Source organism: Camelina sativa, chromosome 12 (genome assembly GCF_000633955.1).
Source record: "Camelina sativa cultivar DH55 chromosome 12, Cs, whole genome shotgun sequence".
Taxonomy (NCBI): domain Eukaryota; kingdom Viridiplantae; phylum Streptophyta; class Magnoliopsida; order Brassicales; family Brassicaceae; genus Camelina; species Camelina sativa.
The window spans coordinates 6,555,270-6,573,456 of NC_025696.1; the positions used below are offsets into that span (position 1 = coordinate 6,555,270).

Below are 18,187 nucleotides of genomic sequence, written 5' to 3' on the forward strand. Positions count from 1 at the left end.
GTCTTTCACAACTTTGACCCAAGTCTTCGACCTATGGAGAAGGCTGTGGAATACAAAAGAGCTCTTACTGCTGCCAAATTAGAAAAGGTTTTTGCAATTGCTTATCTCCCTTGAAGTTTCAGTGATTAGGTTTGTGAAAATTTCTTAAAGTTGTGTATGTTTTTTTGTTTTTTCTTGGTGTGTAGATATTTGCAAGGCCGTTTGTAGGAGCAATGGATGGTCATCGTGATGGAGTCTCGTGTATGGCTAAGAACCCAAATTACCTCAAGGGAATCTTCTCAGCTTCTATGGATGGAGGTAAAGTATATTTTTACCTTCTTGTTTTCTCCAAGTTGTTAACTTTTTTGTGGAATCTTTGATGGTGATGATTTGATCTATATTGGATTAGTTGGTGGTAGCATTAAAGCATAGGGATTTTGCTCAAAGTTTGGTGATTTTAAGTTTGCTATCACTTGGCAAAAGTAATTTGTGTAAGCTGTCTGTTTGTGTCCTTTATAATGTTACTTAAATTGATACTATATTTGTTTTCTTCTCTGCAGATATTCGTCTTTGGGATATCTCTTCAAGGTTAAAATTCTTGAAAACTAAATCTCTTCTGAACTAATTTGATCTTCCTTTAGTTTTTTTCTCTGTATAAACTGTGTTTTGTGTGAATGAACACTGGAATTTGGAACATGCAGGCGTACAGTTTGCCAATTCCCTGGTCATCAAGGTGCTGTGCGTGGCCTTACAGTGTCAACTGATGGCAATGTACTGGTTTCATGCGGAACTGATTGCACGTAAGATATGATAAGCATTTATTGTTTTAAAGTTTCCAGTCTTTGTTAAGATTTTATGCCGCCAAACTAAGATGAATGGATTTCTGCAGTGTTCGTTTGTGGAAAGTTCCTCGTCCTACACTTGAAGATTCTAGCGTTTCATCTGAAAATTTCATTGAGGTACTTCTTATAAAATCCTTTTCTTTCTTTGTAATAATGTATTATTATGTGCTTGCTCTTACTGGTATCTAACTACAAGCTTATTACACTTGTTTTCAGCCAGCTGCGGAATATGTCTGGAAGAATGCTTTCTGGTAGACTTCTTAAAACCTCATTCAGTTTCTCATGATTCTATCGGTCCAAAAAAACGTGAGCTAATTTTAATTTATTTCTAGGGCTGTTGATCATCAGTTTGAAGGTGAGCTTTTTGCTACGGCAGGAGCTCAACTGGAAATATGGAATCACAATAGGTACTCAGGCTCCTTGCTAAAAGAAATCTTTGGTGCATGTTATAATTTAATCTAAACAGTACTTATGGTTTTACTTTTTTGTAATTAGAGCTTCGCCAGTTCAGAGTTTCCAGTGGGGAACAGACTCTGTAATATCTGTTCGCTTTAATCCGGGAGAGCCTGATATATTGGCTACATCTGCTAGGTAATATACTTTCTACTTTATACGTTTATCTGTTATGTGATTGTCTGTGCTAGACCTTCCAGAGCTTTCTCTAACACTGTTAGAGGATTTCTCATCTTTCAGCGACCGTAGCATAACCATATATGATCTCCGCATGTCTTCTGCAGCAAGGAGAATCATCATGATGGTATAGTTGAAACTTGTTCAGCCATTCTTGTCATATGAAACCATTTTTACTCTTCAAACTTAAAAATCGCAACTTTGGTCTTGGAATTGCTTTCCTTTTGGCAGACAAAAACAAATTCAATTGCATGGAATCCCATGGAGCCTATGAACCTGACAGCTGTAAGTGATAATCATAAAGTGAAATTTCCTCTGATGGGTTATGCTAAATCAGCCTTTGTCTTTTGCTATTGTGCTAATTGCATCTCATGTTGAAACTGAATAGGCTAATGAAGATGGAAGTTGCTATAGCTTTGATGGTAGAAAGATGGACGAAGCCAAGTGCGTGCATAAAGATCATGTTTCTGCAGTGTAAGAATGAAGAATGATAAATCCCAAGTATCAGCTATAATATGTAACAAGATATTATCCTAATGCATTATGATTTATCTAATTTCATCATTTGTACAGGATGGATATTGACTTTTCACCAACTGGTCGTGAATTTGTTACTGGTTCATATGATCGATCCGTGAGAATCTTCCCATACAATGGAGGTCACAGCAGGGAAATCTACCATACGAAGAGGATGCAGAGGTACAATCTAGTAAACAAATCTGTATATACTTGAAATTCAGATGTTCTTCTGGTGTACCAGCCTTGTTAATTTGTTTTAGTCTAAGCTTTTTCTATACTTAATTGCTTTTTTCTTGTAGAGTATTCTGTGTCAAATATAGCTGTGATGCTACATATGTATTATCGGGCAGTGACGACACCAATCTCAGGCTATGGAAGGCAAAAGCATCAGAACAATTGGGAGTTGTAAGATTCTGTGAATTTTCTTGTTACACTAGCATTAGATTGATTTATACAAAATAAAAACCGAAAAAGTTACCGCAGACTAAGCCATGATAGTGCATCACTGCATATTCTCAATGTTGATTGGTGTTTTGTGTTGCAGATTCTTCCAAGGGAACAAAAGAAGCATGAGTACAATGAGGCTGTGAAGAACCGGTACAAGCATCTTCCAGAGGTCAAGCGCATTGTGAGGTACATGACAAACAAAAAACTGTGGTTTTATCTCATTATTCTGACTTTGGAGATTGTCAAATGATAACAGTATTAACATAACGTTTTGGATATTGTGAAATACAGACACAGGCACTTGCCAAAACCAATATACAAAGCATTGGGGATCATCCGAACTGTGAATGATTCCAAGAGAAGAAAAGAAGACCGAAGGAGAGCTCACAGTGCTCCAGGAACAATTGTCACAAAACCTCTGCGCCAAAGAAGAATTATCAAAGAAGTGGAGTGAGTTTAATCTATCTTCTTTTTTTTTTGTTCCTATCAAGGATGATGATGAGACGTTAGGTAACTGTTGTATTGGTATAGTGAGGTAAGATAATGCCCATGTCGGGTTTTTTTTTCTCTTAACTAATCATTGTGTTCATGAATTATTCCTTTTTGGGTGTTATAAAGCTCATCTTCAAAGTAATATTTTGATTTCAAAGATTTAAAGGATACTTAACAGAATAATGGGTACTTAGAATTATGTACCGTAAGTAGATGTAATACCGAAAGAGTTTAGAGAGTGTACACCCCAGGGTCGACTAGTTAGTTCAGGAAAGGGCATGTCAAACTTATTATGAGATGCCAAAAGACTTAGGAAAGTATAGGAATGAAAAACTTATTTTACTGTATTAGATAGTGAACAAAGCTCCCAATGGTCTTTTAACTTACATAAACACAAATTAAAAGGAACAATTGCAATACCGCAGACTCGATAGTTTTTTCAGAGCAAGATCCTGACCGCATATTTTTAGGGTAAAAAAAAGGAAGCATTCCTACAAGCATCTCTCTGGACCAAGTCATACAAACTTCATAATCTAAAATCAAAGACCTTCACGGTAGAAAAAATCAGAACCCAACACTCTCTCAGGGGTTAACACTTGCGTAAACAGACTAAAAAGAGATCACTGATCACCAACATTGATCAGTTCATATTCAACAAGAGACAGATTGTTATCCTCCTTGACTGTGAAAGACGCGGGTTCAGTGACTTCAATGCGCCCCCATTTATCAACTCCTAGCCTCATTGTACCCTTGAACATATCAATCCTTGAATTGCGCAGAATCACAGTTGCTCCTGGCTTCATAAGATCAACTATACACAAAGAAAAGAATCAGTACCATCATCAATGTAATCAGTAGACCAAAGTAATTGCACAATAACTAGTACAACACTAGCTATTATACAGGGAAAGCTATGAAAGTTTTGCGAGATAATGTAAAACATTCAATTGAACATAACTCAACATCACCTTTACTAATGGCAAGACGGATACACAATATACAACTCCAGTCAAATTTAAGGAATGACTATACAGACCTCAAGGCCAAACGACTTTTCAATTGCACAAAGACATGACTAAATGATACTAGGCTTGAACAGACCATTCACAGTTCACAGTAGTTCCCTACTTCCATTTCCATATTCAGACACAATGATAGCTTTTTGAATTCTTTCCAGAAACTGACAAAGACACATTCCTATTTTCAGATACAACAATAGCTAGACTACCAGAACCCATTTTACCATTTGCTCAAGAAAAGAAAAAAAAAAAAAAAACAAAAAAATTGACAAAGAAGATAAACGAGTAAACAACAAAGGATCCGACTTTATAACTCTAATAAACTATGGTGTGCCGTTTCTATCTCTTAAAACCAAAAAAAGAAAAGAGAAAGAGTGAGAGTAACCTTGGTCGTTACGAGCAGTGAAGAGGATACATCCAGTTTCGTCACCGATGAGACACTCAACGATTCGACTGGGCTGAGACGGCCTACTCATAGAACTCGAAGGACGAGCCTTCCTTGCAACAGGAACCACGATATTAGCATCAATGACCTTCACAGTCAAAGTGTGACCAGTCGTTCCAGGCTTTAGCTGTTCCACCTTCACAAACACTGGTTTCCTCTTCACCGTGGTCGTTGTCCCCGTCGCCGCTACCGCCGCATTCCCAGTACTCGCCATCTCTCAAACTACAAAACCCAAGATTTCGCGTTCGCCCTAATCGCTTAAATCGAAGAGAAAAATAAAAACTTTTAGGGGAAATGAAATGGGAATTTAGGGTTTATAGAGAACGACGACGATGTGCTCTCTCTCGCTCACTCCCGAGACTGACTAGAGTTTTAATCACCTACTTCTCGATACCATGAACTTGCCACGTGTCATTTTATCATTTGATATTTATTACTTATAACATTTATGAATCTATATGCTATTTAATTTTTATTCATTAATGTATCATTACAACATTACAAAAGTCATATTCGCTGAAATTGAAAAAAATGAAAACTGAAGAGACACTCACTAGTTAGTTACTAACTACTAATCTAAAGCTTTCTTTGGTGCTTCAGTTTCTTCTGCAACTACCACCAACGCTTGCTCTTCTTCCTCTGTTGTCTGTGGTGGTGACGGTGACTTTTCCTTTGGCAATTTTTGTTGCTCCGGTTGAGTTTGTTCTTGATGGTTCTCCTCCACTTCCTTGGAATCTAACTGGAGATGATTCTGCCGTTTGTATCTGATTACTACCACTATGATAAACACTGCTATAAAACGGGTCTTGAGACTGGTTAGGTTCCAGAATGCAGTAACCGCAGAGCCTGCCACGAACTTCTTGTGTGTGCAAATCCCCCAAGCTTCTACTATTCTCTTTTGTGCACTTTCAACTACACAACATAGCAAAGAGATCCGTTTATGTCACATTGGATTTGGACACATCAAAGAGCAATGTACAGTCTGTTAATTAGAGTTTACCTTGTCGACTAATCTGACTCGCATAACATGAGTATAGTTTTGGAACTGTGAAGCTGAGGAAGAAACCTGTTTCAACAACAGTGAATACTCTTTAGTCAATTCTACTAGATTCAACTACAAGAACACAATTAGATTTGATTTAGTGTTCCAACAATCATACCAAAAGCACATAACCTCCACAATGTTATGAGGTAACCATACTCAGCTCCCATTAGAACAAACGGTGCCACCTGAAATCAAAGTTAAAACCGCATAAGAAGGACTAATCCAACATTCATTACAGAAAAGTTTTACGAGTATGTTGAAGTTTTTGTAAAACACATACTTTGAGTGTCATTGCAGGTTCGCCAGAGAAAAGCTCGCTCATCTTTGAAATAGCTAAGTTGGTGATGGGAAGCATTCGTCTTGCTACTCGTAAGACATCCTCTTCACTCAGTTTAACCTCTCTCCGCGCTTCTTCAGTTACCCTTCAAGGTAAACAAATGGATAAAAAAGCTCTTCAGTACAAGCTGATTTCAATATGTACTGTGTGACCTTAAAAAGTATGTACCTTTGGCGAAGAGTGTTTGACAGGAATGATACCCCAAGAAACAAGAGTCCAAGATAGGAGATCGCTGAAAAAACACTTCAAACCAACAAAAGTTTTATAATTACTTCATGAGTGTGACAAATGATTGAAGCTAGAAACACAAATCTTGCTAATTTTAGTCAATGTACCTAAAGTTGAATCCTTTAGCAGCAAAGCAAGAAGATAGGAAACATATACATCCAAAACCAAACCAGAGTGTTGATTTAGCAACATCTCTCCACATAATCAAATCACTTATATTCTCTCTAATCCGCTCCAAATCACCTTGGCTAACATCTTCACCTGATTAAGCAGCCACAACACACAATTGTTAAGCAAAGTATTCATTCATAGTAGAACAAGACACTGACTGAACTCACTATAGTAAAGAACTTACTCAGATTTGAAGATGGAGCAGGAGAAGGTAACAAAGTAACAGAATCTTTCTTCTCCTTCTTAGACCGACTCGTCTTCTTATGTTTCCTCGGTGTCTGGCTTTTCTCATCAACCAACCCAACAATAGTTTCCTTACTATCTTCCTTCGTTTCAACCATTACCCCCGACCTCCGTCTAGCTCTCCGGCAATTCCTCGGCGATGCACAACTCAAATTACCATTTTGCCCTCCCTTAGTCCTACACCGCCGTGCAGCCACAGCCGCATCCGCAGCTTCCATATCAAACCGATTGCTCAAACGGGTTCTCGATTTACGAAGTGGAGAAGGAGACAAGAGTAGGATTTCGCGAAGAGTAACAGGAGAAGATGGCGAGTTGAGAGAAACAGGTGATGGGTAAGGAGTACCGTTGCTCTTCGGAGAGGAGAGAACCAAATCGAGAGATGGAATATGCGACTTGACGAGTGTGTTGTTGGTTCGAGCGAGACGTGACGCGGATTTAGGGTTTGAACGGAGAGAAGGAGGTGTAGTGTCCATTATTATGAAGAAAAAAGGAATGATTATTTCGAATCTGAGGTGAGTAAATGAGAGGAATCTCTGGGAATTTATTAGGGTTCTTGAAGATCTTCGACAAGTTTAAGTTTTTTTTGTTTTGGGTTTGTTGAAAGGTCTCTGCTTTTTTCAATTCAAAGAAAAGAAAAAAAAAGAAAGGTCTCTGCTTTTGTTTTCCGGCCACTGTGGATCAGAGAGCCGTTGACGAAGAAAGCAAAAAACAAAAAAAAAAAGACAATCTTTGAAAACTAACGGCGGTAAAGTGGGTCCGTCTCTTTTAACGGCAAATATATCATTGGGATATTTTCTCTACTTGAATAAGATTAAAATAACCAAAATAGTTTTGTTACTATTTTGAAATGCTATTGATTAAAAGCAAGAACCCTCTTTGTTGACTCTTTATTAGTATTACACTAAAAAAAAGTTTACAGCTTTTATTTTGGTTTTGTTGAGTATAGATAGTCTCTGTAGATTGAGTTGTTTTAGATTTTGCCATTCTGGCTTGGCTTCAAAGCTTCAAAAGAAGACTTTGTTTTCTTGAGATGGCGTTTGTAGAAGCCATTGAGCCTCTCAAGTGCATCTTCCAGCATCTGAGCTTCTACTCCTAGTGTTATCCTTATCCAGTTCTTCAATCCCAAAGCCACTCCTGCAAAATTTCAAGATTCAATCTTCAAACTTTGAAACAAATCATTTTCAAGATTCAGTTTTTTTTGTGTACTCTTTTGATTGTGTTTAGTTACCTGGTAGTAAGACGAGGTTTTCTTCTTTGGCTAGCTTCATACAGAAATCCATGTCGTCTTCGATGTCCTCCAACAATGTGAGGTGTAGCTTCGTCTGCAGTTTAATCATGGCCTTTTTTAAGAATCACAGTAATTGATCAAGAGTCATGAAAGAGTATAAGAGACGTTGGTGGTGGTAGTACCAGTAAGTAAGTGCATGACTCAGGTTTCTTGTTGCAGACCAAGCAAGGAATGTCTTTGAGTCTATCGCAGACCAATTCCAGGTTCTGTTTCAACATCGAATTCTTCTTCGCAAACATCTTTTTGTTGGATTTCCCTAGAATCTCGGGAAGTGCAGCCTGAACAATGGTTGTAACATCTGGAGTTATGTCAAGATTCTGTTGGATGGACTGTACCATCTGTTACATGAAAAAAAAAAAAACAGAGTGATTACTTGTGACACAAGCTATAAAAAAAACTCTAGTTAGAATGATAAGTAGGTTAGAAAAACAGACCCCTGTGGACTTGAAAATGCCTTTGGGATCATTCAAAACGGTCCAGCCAATTCTCCAACCAGGAACAACAAATCCTTTCGATATACCGCCTAAAGTGATAACAGGAACTATCGATGAGAACGTTCCCATTGGAAGAAATTGATTGTCTCCGAAGATTGTTTCGCAATACACTTCGTCTGTGATCACCATTATTCCCAGCTTCTGAGCCGTCTCCGCCACCTATAAAGGTTTCATTCATCATCAGCACCATATTTTCAAGTCTCACGCTAGTCAAAACTATAATTGTAATCATGAATCAGGACCTTCTTAAGATGATCGTAAGAGTAAACATTTCCACAGGGGTTATTAGGGTTTATGATAACCATTGCGACAGTGTTCTCATCTGCCATGGCTTCGATGCCTGGGAGATCAATCTCCCATTCTTTCTCGGGAAGGAGATCGAACTTGCGGACCTCAAGTCCACTAAAGACAGCACGAGCCTCGTAGTGAGGGTAACTAGGCCGCGGGAGAAGGATGTTGGCGTTTGGTCGAGCCAACGATTGAAGCACTACTTCTATCCCTTGGTTGCATCCGACAGTTATGAATACATCATTAGGCTTTACCTTGTTCTTCAAGTCTCGGTTCACGTAATCGGCAACAGCCCTAATTAACAAAACAGTCAATGAAAATACTTAGGTTTTGAATGGTTTGCTCGTGGATGAAACAAAGTAATTCGACAATCGACACTAAGAGTAAAGGAAGAGAGAATAATATTACTGTCTAGCGGGGAGAATCCCGGCGGCAGGGCCGTAAGAGTTACCCTTGCCGGAGCGGACAACGTCAACAACAGCGTTCTCAACGTGGATGGAGGTGCGGTAGCATGGGTACACAGAAGGGTCACCGTGTGCAAGGGGTAAAAGAACCTTTCCCACTTCAGGGCTGCATTCAGCGAAGAGCTTGTAGACTATAACTCTCATCGTGACGCTGGAGGCTTTAGCTGCAGTGTCGCTTCCCCTGAAACGCCAGACGCTGATATCGTTATCATCTTGCGTCTGTGTTTCGGTTTGAAAGGTAGGAAGTACGAGGTTGCTGTTGCGGTCCATTGTTTTAATAAATATAGCTGGGAGTAGTGTGTATGTAGTAGATATTTAAATCTGATGGTGTTTATGTGATGAAGTGGCCAACAAAAGTATTTATAGAAGAAGTAAGAAGAAGAACTATCGGAAACTATCTTTAGTTAAAAAATACTAATTATACAGTAGGCAGGGTAGACTTTGTCTAAGTCAGAGAATTACGAAAGCAAAGTAAATTGAAGTAGCAGACTTTATGTACCTTTGAATTGGAATGATACCTTTGAATGAAGATTTAATAATATAAGTAGAAACGGTACATCACTAACGTTAGTGCGTAACGACAACATCAAAATGCTATTAACGTGAAACTACCGTCGTTAGTGTTTCCATGAAACAGAATATTAGAAGAAAATTACTTAACGTGAGAATATCGGTATTTATCTGTGACCGGTTCTACGTATTTAAATGTCCTACGTAAAAAGACTATTCTTTTTATTTTATTTTTCGTATAAAATAAAATAAATATTATATAAAAATTTCACAAAACATTTACATTTACCAAATACATATATCGTTTGTAACAAAGCAGTAACATTAGAGTTATATTTTATTTTTTTTGGTAGTTGTCAGGGCCTGTCCGAAGGTCGGTGACGCCTAAAGCAGACCAGAAAATAATGCCCGTTAGTCCCAACTAATATATATTTTTTTTTTTTGAAAAAGAAAAAATTGTTAACACACGAGGTTCGAACCCGTTACCATTTCACGCATAGCATAGGTTTTTACCAGTAGATCCTACAACCATACTTAACTAATTTTTTTTTCTTTCTAGTTTTTATGTAAAAGATCACCCAAACGTCCACTCGTACCCTTAGAGACTCATCACCACTCATGCTTTTCTACATGTTTATCCTCAAACAGTCAAACTGTTCCCTTTTTGTTAAGTTTAACATACAACGAAAAAGTAAAACTGTAGAAAAAAAAAAATACATGGAGAACAGGGGAAGAATGATAAACGGCGGAGATTGGCGATATAGAAGATTAGGAGACGAGAAAAAGAAGAGGAAACGTCAAAAAAAAAAAGGATTTTTTTTTCGTTTTGTTTACTATAATACTAGGAAATTTATATAAAACAAAATACTTTGGATTAGACAAAATAGGGCAAAATTCGATTGGATTTAAGGTTAGGGTGGTTTGAAGCCGTGACAATAGAGAAAAAATCAAAGTAGAAAACCATTTCACTAAAGAGAACTATAATGTGAATTTGTTGCCCTTAAAATCTTTATAATATTTGGCGCCTAAAACCTTTGCATCATGAGCTTTAGGTCAGGGCCAGCTCTGGTAGTTGTTTAACTTTTTCTTCTAAAACCAAAATCTCACTGATAAATTTATTAACAACACACAATCTATATATAGTTTGTTTTAATCTAAAGAAGATTTGGTAAACTTAAAGCCACAAATATGGGTAAACGAATTTCAATGAAAATTTCATTATATTACTCTTTTTACATGAAAAAAAACATACAAATATTTGTCTAAAAATAAATACCCTATGATATTGCCATATTTGTCCACCCCACCGACCTAAAAAATCATGACAGTTTTTGGAAAAGTTAGCCGTCAGTAGGATCACACTTATCTTTTCCATTCCTCTGTGTATATAATAACACTCTTATCTTTTTCATTCCTGTATATAACTATATTATAATTATAAATTCCTTCTAACAGACATTATTAAACAATCAACGCTGCAACAACATATGATAAATTATTAATATAGTTTCATCAAATGATCAGGTGTAAGTTGTCAGCAAAAAGCTGTAAATTAAGTAGATGTATATGCAGTGGTGGACCTATGTAGAGTTTAGGTGGGTCAACTGACCGGGTAAAATGTTGAAATAGTATTGTTTTACATGTAAAATTGTAAAATTTCAGTAGTATAATTGGTTTTCCATTAATAGGTTGACCCCCCAAACCTCGGTTCGACTCTCCCTTACTACACCGATTGTCTATTTTTTCTATTTAACTAGCTTTTAATTTTCTTTTTGACCTGGGTAAAATTTTCTCCTGGGTCCGCCACTGTGTATATGCTTTGATAGTTTAAGACCTAAATAAATTTGAAAATTATGTATCATTTTTTAAACATCAACTATAAAAGGCATTTTAAATATAGTTTTATCCTCAAATATTCTTTATTCTCAACTACATATTTAATATTTTTTAAAATATATATTATTGATTATATTCGATGCTATGCACCGGTATAATTTACCTAAAATGCTAAAACTAAAATTTATCAATATATTGCAGTCTTGTCAAACTGCCCAACTGGACTTTAAAAATATTTAGTTTAGAAAAGAAAAAGAGTATTGGGTTTGATTGGTAACGTAATTAAAACTGTATAGAAAAACTGTAAGCTTTTACGGAATAGTGCAAAGCTGTAAGAAAAAATTGTACAGGAAAACTGTACAAAAAAACTGAGTTGGTAAATTTTTTGTGATTGATAAAAAATTAAAACTGTACAAATGGTAAAGCTTTGTTTGTGTCGCCAATCAAAACCGAAATCTTAATAGAGGATTAGAGAAAAAAAGCCAAAAATGGCTGAAACCTTTAGATGACAAATATAATAATTGATAACAATGAACGATTATGAAAAATAATATCAACGATGCAAATAAAAATACTCATTTTAATGCGAATTTCAGAAAGTTTTGGTCAATTAGAAACTGCTTTAAACCAATATCGTGATAGAAAGGACATCGATGGAGGCATGGAACCGTTTCCTTACACTAGCAATATCGATTATCGTGATAGAGAAATTAAACGTATGTGGAGGCATTGAGTAGAACGGTATTCCTTACTCTATCGTAGAATAATGAAGAACTGAGGTTTTGGCACATAGATGTGATTCATACGATATGTTGACGAAGATGAAAGCCACCTGTCGTATATAGCAACGAGTCATAAACATAATTCATACGAAGATATACTGACAGGTGACTTTGACTCGTTGCAAAGATGACTTTGTCACATAAACATGCATGATTCAAATTAAGTCAAATTTTATATTATGAGAGATGAATGGTGGTAAATGAAAACTAAAAAAATTATACTTATGAATTTATGATACGTTCAGTTTTCTTATATATATATTTTTAATTTTAATAAATTGTCACATGTCAAAAGATTTACTGGTTATGTGTCTTGTACTTCTTCTTTTTTTTTTTCCCTCAAATGTAAAATCAGAATTGTACTTGAAAAGATAAATGATACATCATGTTTTTTTTTTTCTAATTGAAAACAAACACAAGCGGAAAAGTAAACAAACAGAGAAATAGTACAAAAATACAGAAAGATAGTGTCAGGTTCGGAGAATGTTGCTGAGTTTTTAACTGAGTCGTGTTTTAATATGGCGAGCGTAGAAGCCTTTGAGCCTCACGAAAGCATCTTCTAGCATCGACCTCTCCACTGCGATCGAGAGTCTCACCCAACCCTTCAGTCCTAATACCTCCCCTGCATTATATTCCAATATATATATCCCTTACATTTTATATGTATAAAATTTTAAAAATATCTGAAATATTATACAATAATATTGATTATTATTACCAGGTAAAAGGACGAGATTCTCCTCTCGGGCCAGCTTTATGCAGAAATCAAAATCATTCGTGATGTCCTCCAAGAGGGATAGATCCAATCTTGTCTGCAATATATATAATCTACGTTAGGATCTTATTATATGATTATTTGTTGTTGTGTGGTGTGTATGTAACATTCATTACTAGTGGTGTTTACATAACAAAACAATGGTGTTAAAATACTTAAGAAAATTAATACTTTAGAAAAGCTGTATTTGATAAAGAGAAATTGGTACCACTAAGTAAGTACACGACTCGGGTTTCTTGGGGCAGGTGAGGCAAGGAATGTCTTTGAGAGCATCGAATGCGAAATCTACGTTTTGACTTAGGGTAGAATTATTCTTTTCGAAGAAAGATTTCTTCGTCTTCTCCAAGATGTTTGGAAGTGCAAACTTCCAATTAAACAAGGCAACACATTAGCTATTGCATTTGTGCACGTGTCATGGATCATTAAGACAAACCTGTAGAATTGTTGATGGATCTGGACTTATGTCGAGATGTTCCTTGATGGATTCAACGACCTATTTTGACAACAACGTATTGTTTGATGTTTAAATATATACTCACGTTTACAAAATGTTTTACCATGTCCAATAAGACAATGTTTACTTCTAAGTTCTAATAACTTGTGACGGTTGAGAAATTGAAAACCGACCCCGGTGGTTTTAAAAACGTTGTCGTGATCATTTATTGCGATCCAACCAATCCGCCACCCCGGGACGAGCCATCCCTTGGATATGGACCCCAATGTAATCACAGGAGCAATAGATGAAAATATCCTCATTGGGACAAATTTATTCTCTCCATAAATAGTTTTATTATAAACTTCATCAGAAACCACCATTATTCCTAGCTTTCTAGCCACCTCAGCTACCTATATGTCATAATAAAATGAGAACATAAGCAAAATTTTGTTCAAAGAAAGATAATCCTAATTAAGTTAGGTAGTTTCACCTTTCACGTACCTTCTTTAGATGTTCATATGTATAAACATTTCCACATGGGTTGTGAGGATTAATTATCACCATAGCAATGGTGTTTTCGTCTGCTAAGGCTTCGACGCCTTGAAGATCTATCTCCCAGTCTAGATCGGGAAGGAGATCGTATTTGCGAGGCTCCACTAGGCTATGAATTGCGTAACTGTTGTAGAGGGGATATATTAGAGTCGGGATCAAGATATTGGCCTTTGGTCCAGCGAGGGCATGAAACAATGTCTCTATCCCTTGGCAACACCCCACCGTCATAAATATGTCATCTGATTTCATCTTACGTGGAAGGTCCCACTCCCGGTTCAGATAATTTGCAACCGCCCTAAATTAATATTAGCATAGTTACACATGTTACAGTGAACATAATAGAATTGTTGTAATAAAATCTGGGAAATTAAACTAAATATCGTTTCAAATTTATTTATTAAATGAAACTAATTACCTCCTTGCTGGTAAAATACCGACCCCCGGGGCATAAGAGTTGGCGGAGCCAGACCGTAAGGATTCAACCACCGCCTCCTCGGCATCAACGGAAGTGTCGAAGCAAGGGTACACGGAAGGGTCGCCGTGACCCAGGGGCAAAATACTCTTTTTAACGTCTTTGCTGCAGCAGTCGAATAACCTAAAAAGAGTACCTTTCATTGAGACACTTGCTGCTTCCTTGGCCGCTTTGTTGCCTTTGAACCTCCAGACACCACCACCGATGCCTCCGTTCTCCGTCGTCTTGCGTGCAACGTCTTCCTCTTGATCCATTTCAAATGAAGGAACGAACAGGTTCATGCGTTGACTCATCGCTCCGATTGATCTTCTTTCTCTTGGTTTGTTTTTTTCTTTTGTGATAGTGGAGTCATATGATATACCTATATATATGCATGTAAGCATAGACTATAATATCATTTTGATTATATCTATATAAAGAATAGATTAATTCGTCATGTGCTAGTATTATTGGTACGTCTTTGGATCTCTTCATGATATTCAATATACAAAATTAAACTGTTAATTCCCCTTTTATATATAAAAGGAAACTTTCATTGCCGACATAGGTCCTTTGATTGTTGTCTTTATTGATACTTTAGGAAAACTATAAATATATACCTCGTAAAATGAATGACTGGAGTATTAGTTAGTAGTAAGAGATAGAAGAATGGCCATATATTGTTTTACAGAACGAAGTGTAGTTTTTGTCAAAAATGGAACTATTTTAAGAGATCAAAAAAGGTTTTTGATGTCCACGAGAATAACAACCGGATCTGCCCAATGGTCTGACCAGTTCAAGCTACGAGGAACATTGGGATCTCACTTCTAACGTATTCTGTATAATTGATTAATTCTGAATATTATACTGTAATTATTTGTAATTTTGGACTTTTTATGTTTTTACATACGATTATACGAATTAAATTATTACTAATACAACCTAAAACTTAGTTGAATGATTTGACATAAACTTCGGTTTACAATTTTCGAAAACCAATTTTATTTTCTCTTCGAAACGGAAATTTAGATCGACATAATTACAAAATTTGTAAAATGTTTTGTGAAATCTGTGAATTTTTTTATAGGAATATTGGATATAATTTATATTATGAGATAATTGGTGGTAAATAATATAAAAGTTACATGTAAAATTTTTGATACGTTCAATTTCTTTGTTATATTTATTTTATTTGTTTTGATAAACTTGCCGCAAGTCAAAATTGTATTATATGACTTATCATTTTTTTCTTTTGATATAAAGGGTCAAGAGAAATAAGAAAAGAAGACTAATCTGGATATTCCAAAGATAAAACGACGTTCCAACGGTCAAGATAAATCACGCACACAGAAAGCCAAAGTTCCGAACACAATCCAAAAAGTAAACAAACAGAGAAATAGTACAAAAATACAGAAAGATAGGGTGTCTGGTTCCGAGAATGATGCTGAGTTTTTAAGTGAGTTGTGTTTTAATATGGCGAGCATAGAAGCCTTTGAGCCTCATGAAAGCATCTTCTAGCATCGACCTCTCCACTCCGATTGAGAGTCTCACCCAATTCTTTAGTCCTAGTACCTCCCCTGCATTATATTCCAAATCAGCCCATATATATCCCTATACATTTTACATGTATAAAAATTAAAATACCTGAAAATATTGTACAATGTAAATAATATTGATTATTACCAGGTAGAAGGACGAGATTCTCCTCTCGGGCCAGCTTCATGCAGAAATCAAAATCAATTCGTGATATCCTCCAAGAGGGATAGATCCAATTTTGTCTGCAATATATATAATCTACGTTGGGATCTTATATATGATTTTTTGTTGTTGTGTGGTGTGTACGTAACATTCATTACTAGTGATGTTTCGGTTACATAACAAAATATTGGTGTTAGATACTTAAGAAAATCTATTGTAATCGTTTTTATCTTTTTTTATGCCAAGAATCAAGATCACTCTCTTTGTAATAAAATTAATAGTTTAGAAAAGTTGTAGTATTTGACAGTGGCGGACCTAGAAAATTTATTCGCTGGGGGCAAATATATAACAAAAATTTAAATATTAATATCTTAAATAACATATAAAATTGTCATATGAAAACTCTCAAATATCTTATAAAACTACCCTACGCTCATTCAACATCTGAAACCTTTCTATCACTTTTTCATTTGTGACAGAATCAAGTAACTCTTTTTCAATATAGCAAACAAGACAATCACTTAGAAACTGGTCTCCAATTCTATTGCGTGTAGTCGTCTTCACCAATTTCATTGCCGAAAAACATCTCTCAACACTTGCTGTTGCAACTGGTAAAGTTAAGACCAACTTCAAAAGCCTGTAAACCAAAGGATGTGCAAGATGCTTTTGGGTTTTTACCATTAAACAAGAAAGATCTCCAAGACTTTTCAAGTTTTTAAATCTTTCATCTCTGCGTACATTGTCAATGTAGATATCAAGATGCTGCTCAAGACACAAAGTCTCCCCATAACTAAAGTCATCTGGATAAAACTTAACCAACTTCACCAACTTTTCCTTGTCAAACTCGCAAAATGAATCAAGAGGACTTAAAGAAGCCATACATATAAGTAGATCAGTGTTTACCTCCGTAAAACGATCATTGAACTCCTGAAGCTGTAAGTCTAGAATAGTGTAGAAGCAGTTAACCTTATAATGATGCAAGTTGGTTATATTGGTTTTCCTTCTTGGTTTCCTTGGATCAACAAAGACGTCTTCCATGACAAGCATTTCAGCATTATGTTTCTCGCAAAAAGATGAAACTTTATTCATAAGTGAATCCCATCCATTATCCCTAAGCTTTTGCAATTCTCCCTTAGTAGATTCCACCAATGACATGGCATTCAAAATATCTTGATCTTTCCTTTGCAAAGCCATTGACAAATTCTCAGTTAATCCCAAAATAAGTAGCATTAGTTGCATGTAGAACACACAATCAAAAGTGTGAAAGTACTTGAGAAGACCATAGGCTTGACGTTTTTTGGAGTCTTCAACGCCTTCATTTTGGATATACTCAAGAACCTCAATGATAGTAGAAAACAACTCAACTAATCGTTCCAATGTTTTCTGATGAGAACCCCATCGAGTATTTCCAGGTCTTTGAAGCGAAATTTCTTGATTCAATCATGTACCAGTGTTAATCTCACCTCTACTAATTCCTTCCTGCACTTTTCTTCGATAATTTTCTCGAATCATATCTTGCCTTTTGCAAGAAGCTCCAACTACATTCAATAATGTAGAAATCATATCAAAAAAATCACCAACCTCAAAGTGTTTTTTAGCGATAGCAACCACCACCAACTGGAGTTGATGAGCAAAGCAATGAACATAATAAGCAGCATTATTTTCTCTAACAACCAATGCTCTCAAGCCATTAAATTCCCCCTTCATGTTGCTTGCTCCATCATAGCCTTGCCCTCGCAGCCTTTTCAGGCTCAACCCGTATTTAGCAAACAAATTATCAATAGCAGACTTCAAAGATGCAGATGACGTTTCTTTTACATGAACAACTCCAATAAACCTTTCTTTCACTGCTCCGCTCTTATCAACAAATCGGAATACAACAGCCATTTGTTCTTTGTGAGATATATCTGCAGACTCATCAACTAACAGACCAAACACACCATAATCAATTTCTTCAATAATTGACTTCACTACTTCTTCTGCAAAACAATTCACGATCTCTTTCTGAATCTTTGGAGAAATCATCTGGTTATTTTTTGGAGCATTATTCAAAATAACCTTACTTATAGCATCATTTTGTTCTCATGTGTATTTCACGAGTTGCAAGAAATTTCCTCTATTGGCAGATTCTTCTGACTCATCGTGACCACAAAAAGACAATCCTTGTCGCAACAAATATCTGGAAACATCAATTGAAGCATTTAAACGAATGTGAT

General features: G+C 36.1%; 5 protein-coding genes and 1 pseudogene across 5 annotated transcripts in view; 1 reads left to right on the top strand and 5 right to left on the bottom strand.

The window, feature by feature from the left end:
- The window catches only part of LOC104730501 (DDB1- and CUL4-associated factor 13-like), a 3,380-nt gene extending 329 nt beyond the window's left edge, over positions 1-3,051 (top strand). The window contains exons 2-16 of the mRNA XM_010449676.2: positions 1-87; positions 186-297; positions 540-567; positions 681-779; positions 869-938; positions 1,038-1,072; positions 1,154-1,228; positions 1,317-1,412; positions 1,515-1,578; positions 1,683-1,736; positions 1,840-1,925; positions 2,025-2,150; positions 2,270-2,375; positions 2,515-2,603; positions 2,709-3,051. Of these exons, the coding sequence (XP_010447978.1) occupies positions 1-87; positions 186-297; positions 540-567; positions 681-779; positions 869-938; positions 1,038-1,072; positions 1,154-1,228; positions 1,317-1,412; positions 1,515-1,578; positions 1,683-1,736; positions 1,840-1,925; positions 2,025-2,150; positions 2,270-2,375; positions 2,515-2,603; positions 2,709-2,871 (1,290 nt within the window). The 3' untranslated portion in view covers positions 2,872-3,051. The remainder of the gene's footprint in view (positions 88-185; positions 298-539; positions 568-680; positions 780-868; positions 939-1,037; positions 1,073-1,153; positions 1,229-1,316; positions 1,413-1,514; positions 1,579-1,682; positions 1,737-1,839; positions 1,926-2,024; positions 2,151-2,269; positions 2,376-2,514; positions 2,604-2,708) is intronic.
- Positions 3,265-4,740, bottom strand: LOC104730502 (uncharacterized protein At4g28440-like). The gene is made up of 2 exons (XM_010449678.1): positions 4,314-4,740; positions 3,265-3,720 (listed from the first exon to the last, which is right to left on the bottom strand). Exons 1-2 carry the CDS (start codon positions 4,585-4,587, stop codon positions 3,530-3,532), a joined length of 465 nt encoding a protein of 154 aa, XP_010447980.1. The 5' UTR covers positions 4,588-4,740; the 3' UTR covers positions 3,265-3,529.
- On the bottom strand, positions 4,831-7,146 carry LOC104730503 (reticulon-like protein B18). The gene is made up of 7 exons (XM_010449679.2): positions 6,339-7,146; positions 6,091-6,244; positions 5,924-5,998; positions 5,699-5,840; positions 5,534-5,603; positions 5,374-5,439; positions 4,831-5,285 (listed from the first exon to the last, which is right to left on the bottom strand). Exons 1-7 carry the CDS (start codon positions 6,868-6,870, stop codon positions 4,945-4,947), a joined length of 1,380 nt encoding a protein of 459 aa, XP_010447981.1. The 5' UTR covers positions 6,871-7,146; the 3' UTR covers positions 4,831-4,944.
- LOC104730504 (probable aminotransferase TAT1) lies at positions 7,261-9,243 on the bottom strand. Its single transcript, XM_010449680.1, has 6 exons — positions 8,876-9,243; positions 8,422-8,761; positions 8,120-8,338; positions 7,808-8,023; positions 7,626-7,719; positions 7,261-7,531 (listed from the first exon to the last, which is right to left on the bottom strand). Exons 1-6 carry the CDS (start codon positions 9,199-9,201, stop codon positions 7,368-7,370), a joined length of 1,359 nt encoding a protein of 452 aa, XP_010447982.1. The 5' UTR covers positions 9,202-9,243; the 3' UTR covers positions 7,261-7,367.
- LOC104730505 (S-alkyl-thiohydroximate lyase SUR1-like) lies at positions 12,557-14,587 on the bottom strand. Its single transcript, XM_010449681.1, has 7 exons — positions 14,238-14,587; positions 13,772-14,117; positions 13,462-13,680; positions 13,268-13,327; positions 13,043-13,198; positions 12,778-12,871; positions 12,557-12,681 (listed from the first exon to the last, which is right to left on the bottom strand). The coding sequence occupies exons 1-7, from the start codon at positions 14,585-14,587 to the stop codon at positions 12,557-12,559; spliced, it is 1,350 nt and encodes a 449-aa protein (XP_010447983.1).
- LOC104733251 overlaps positions 15,726-18,187 on the bottom strand; it is a 6,573-nt pseudogene continuing 4,111 nt past the window's right edge.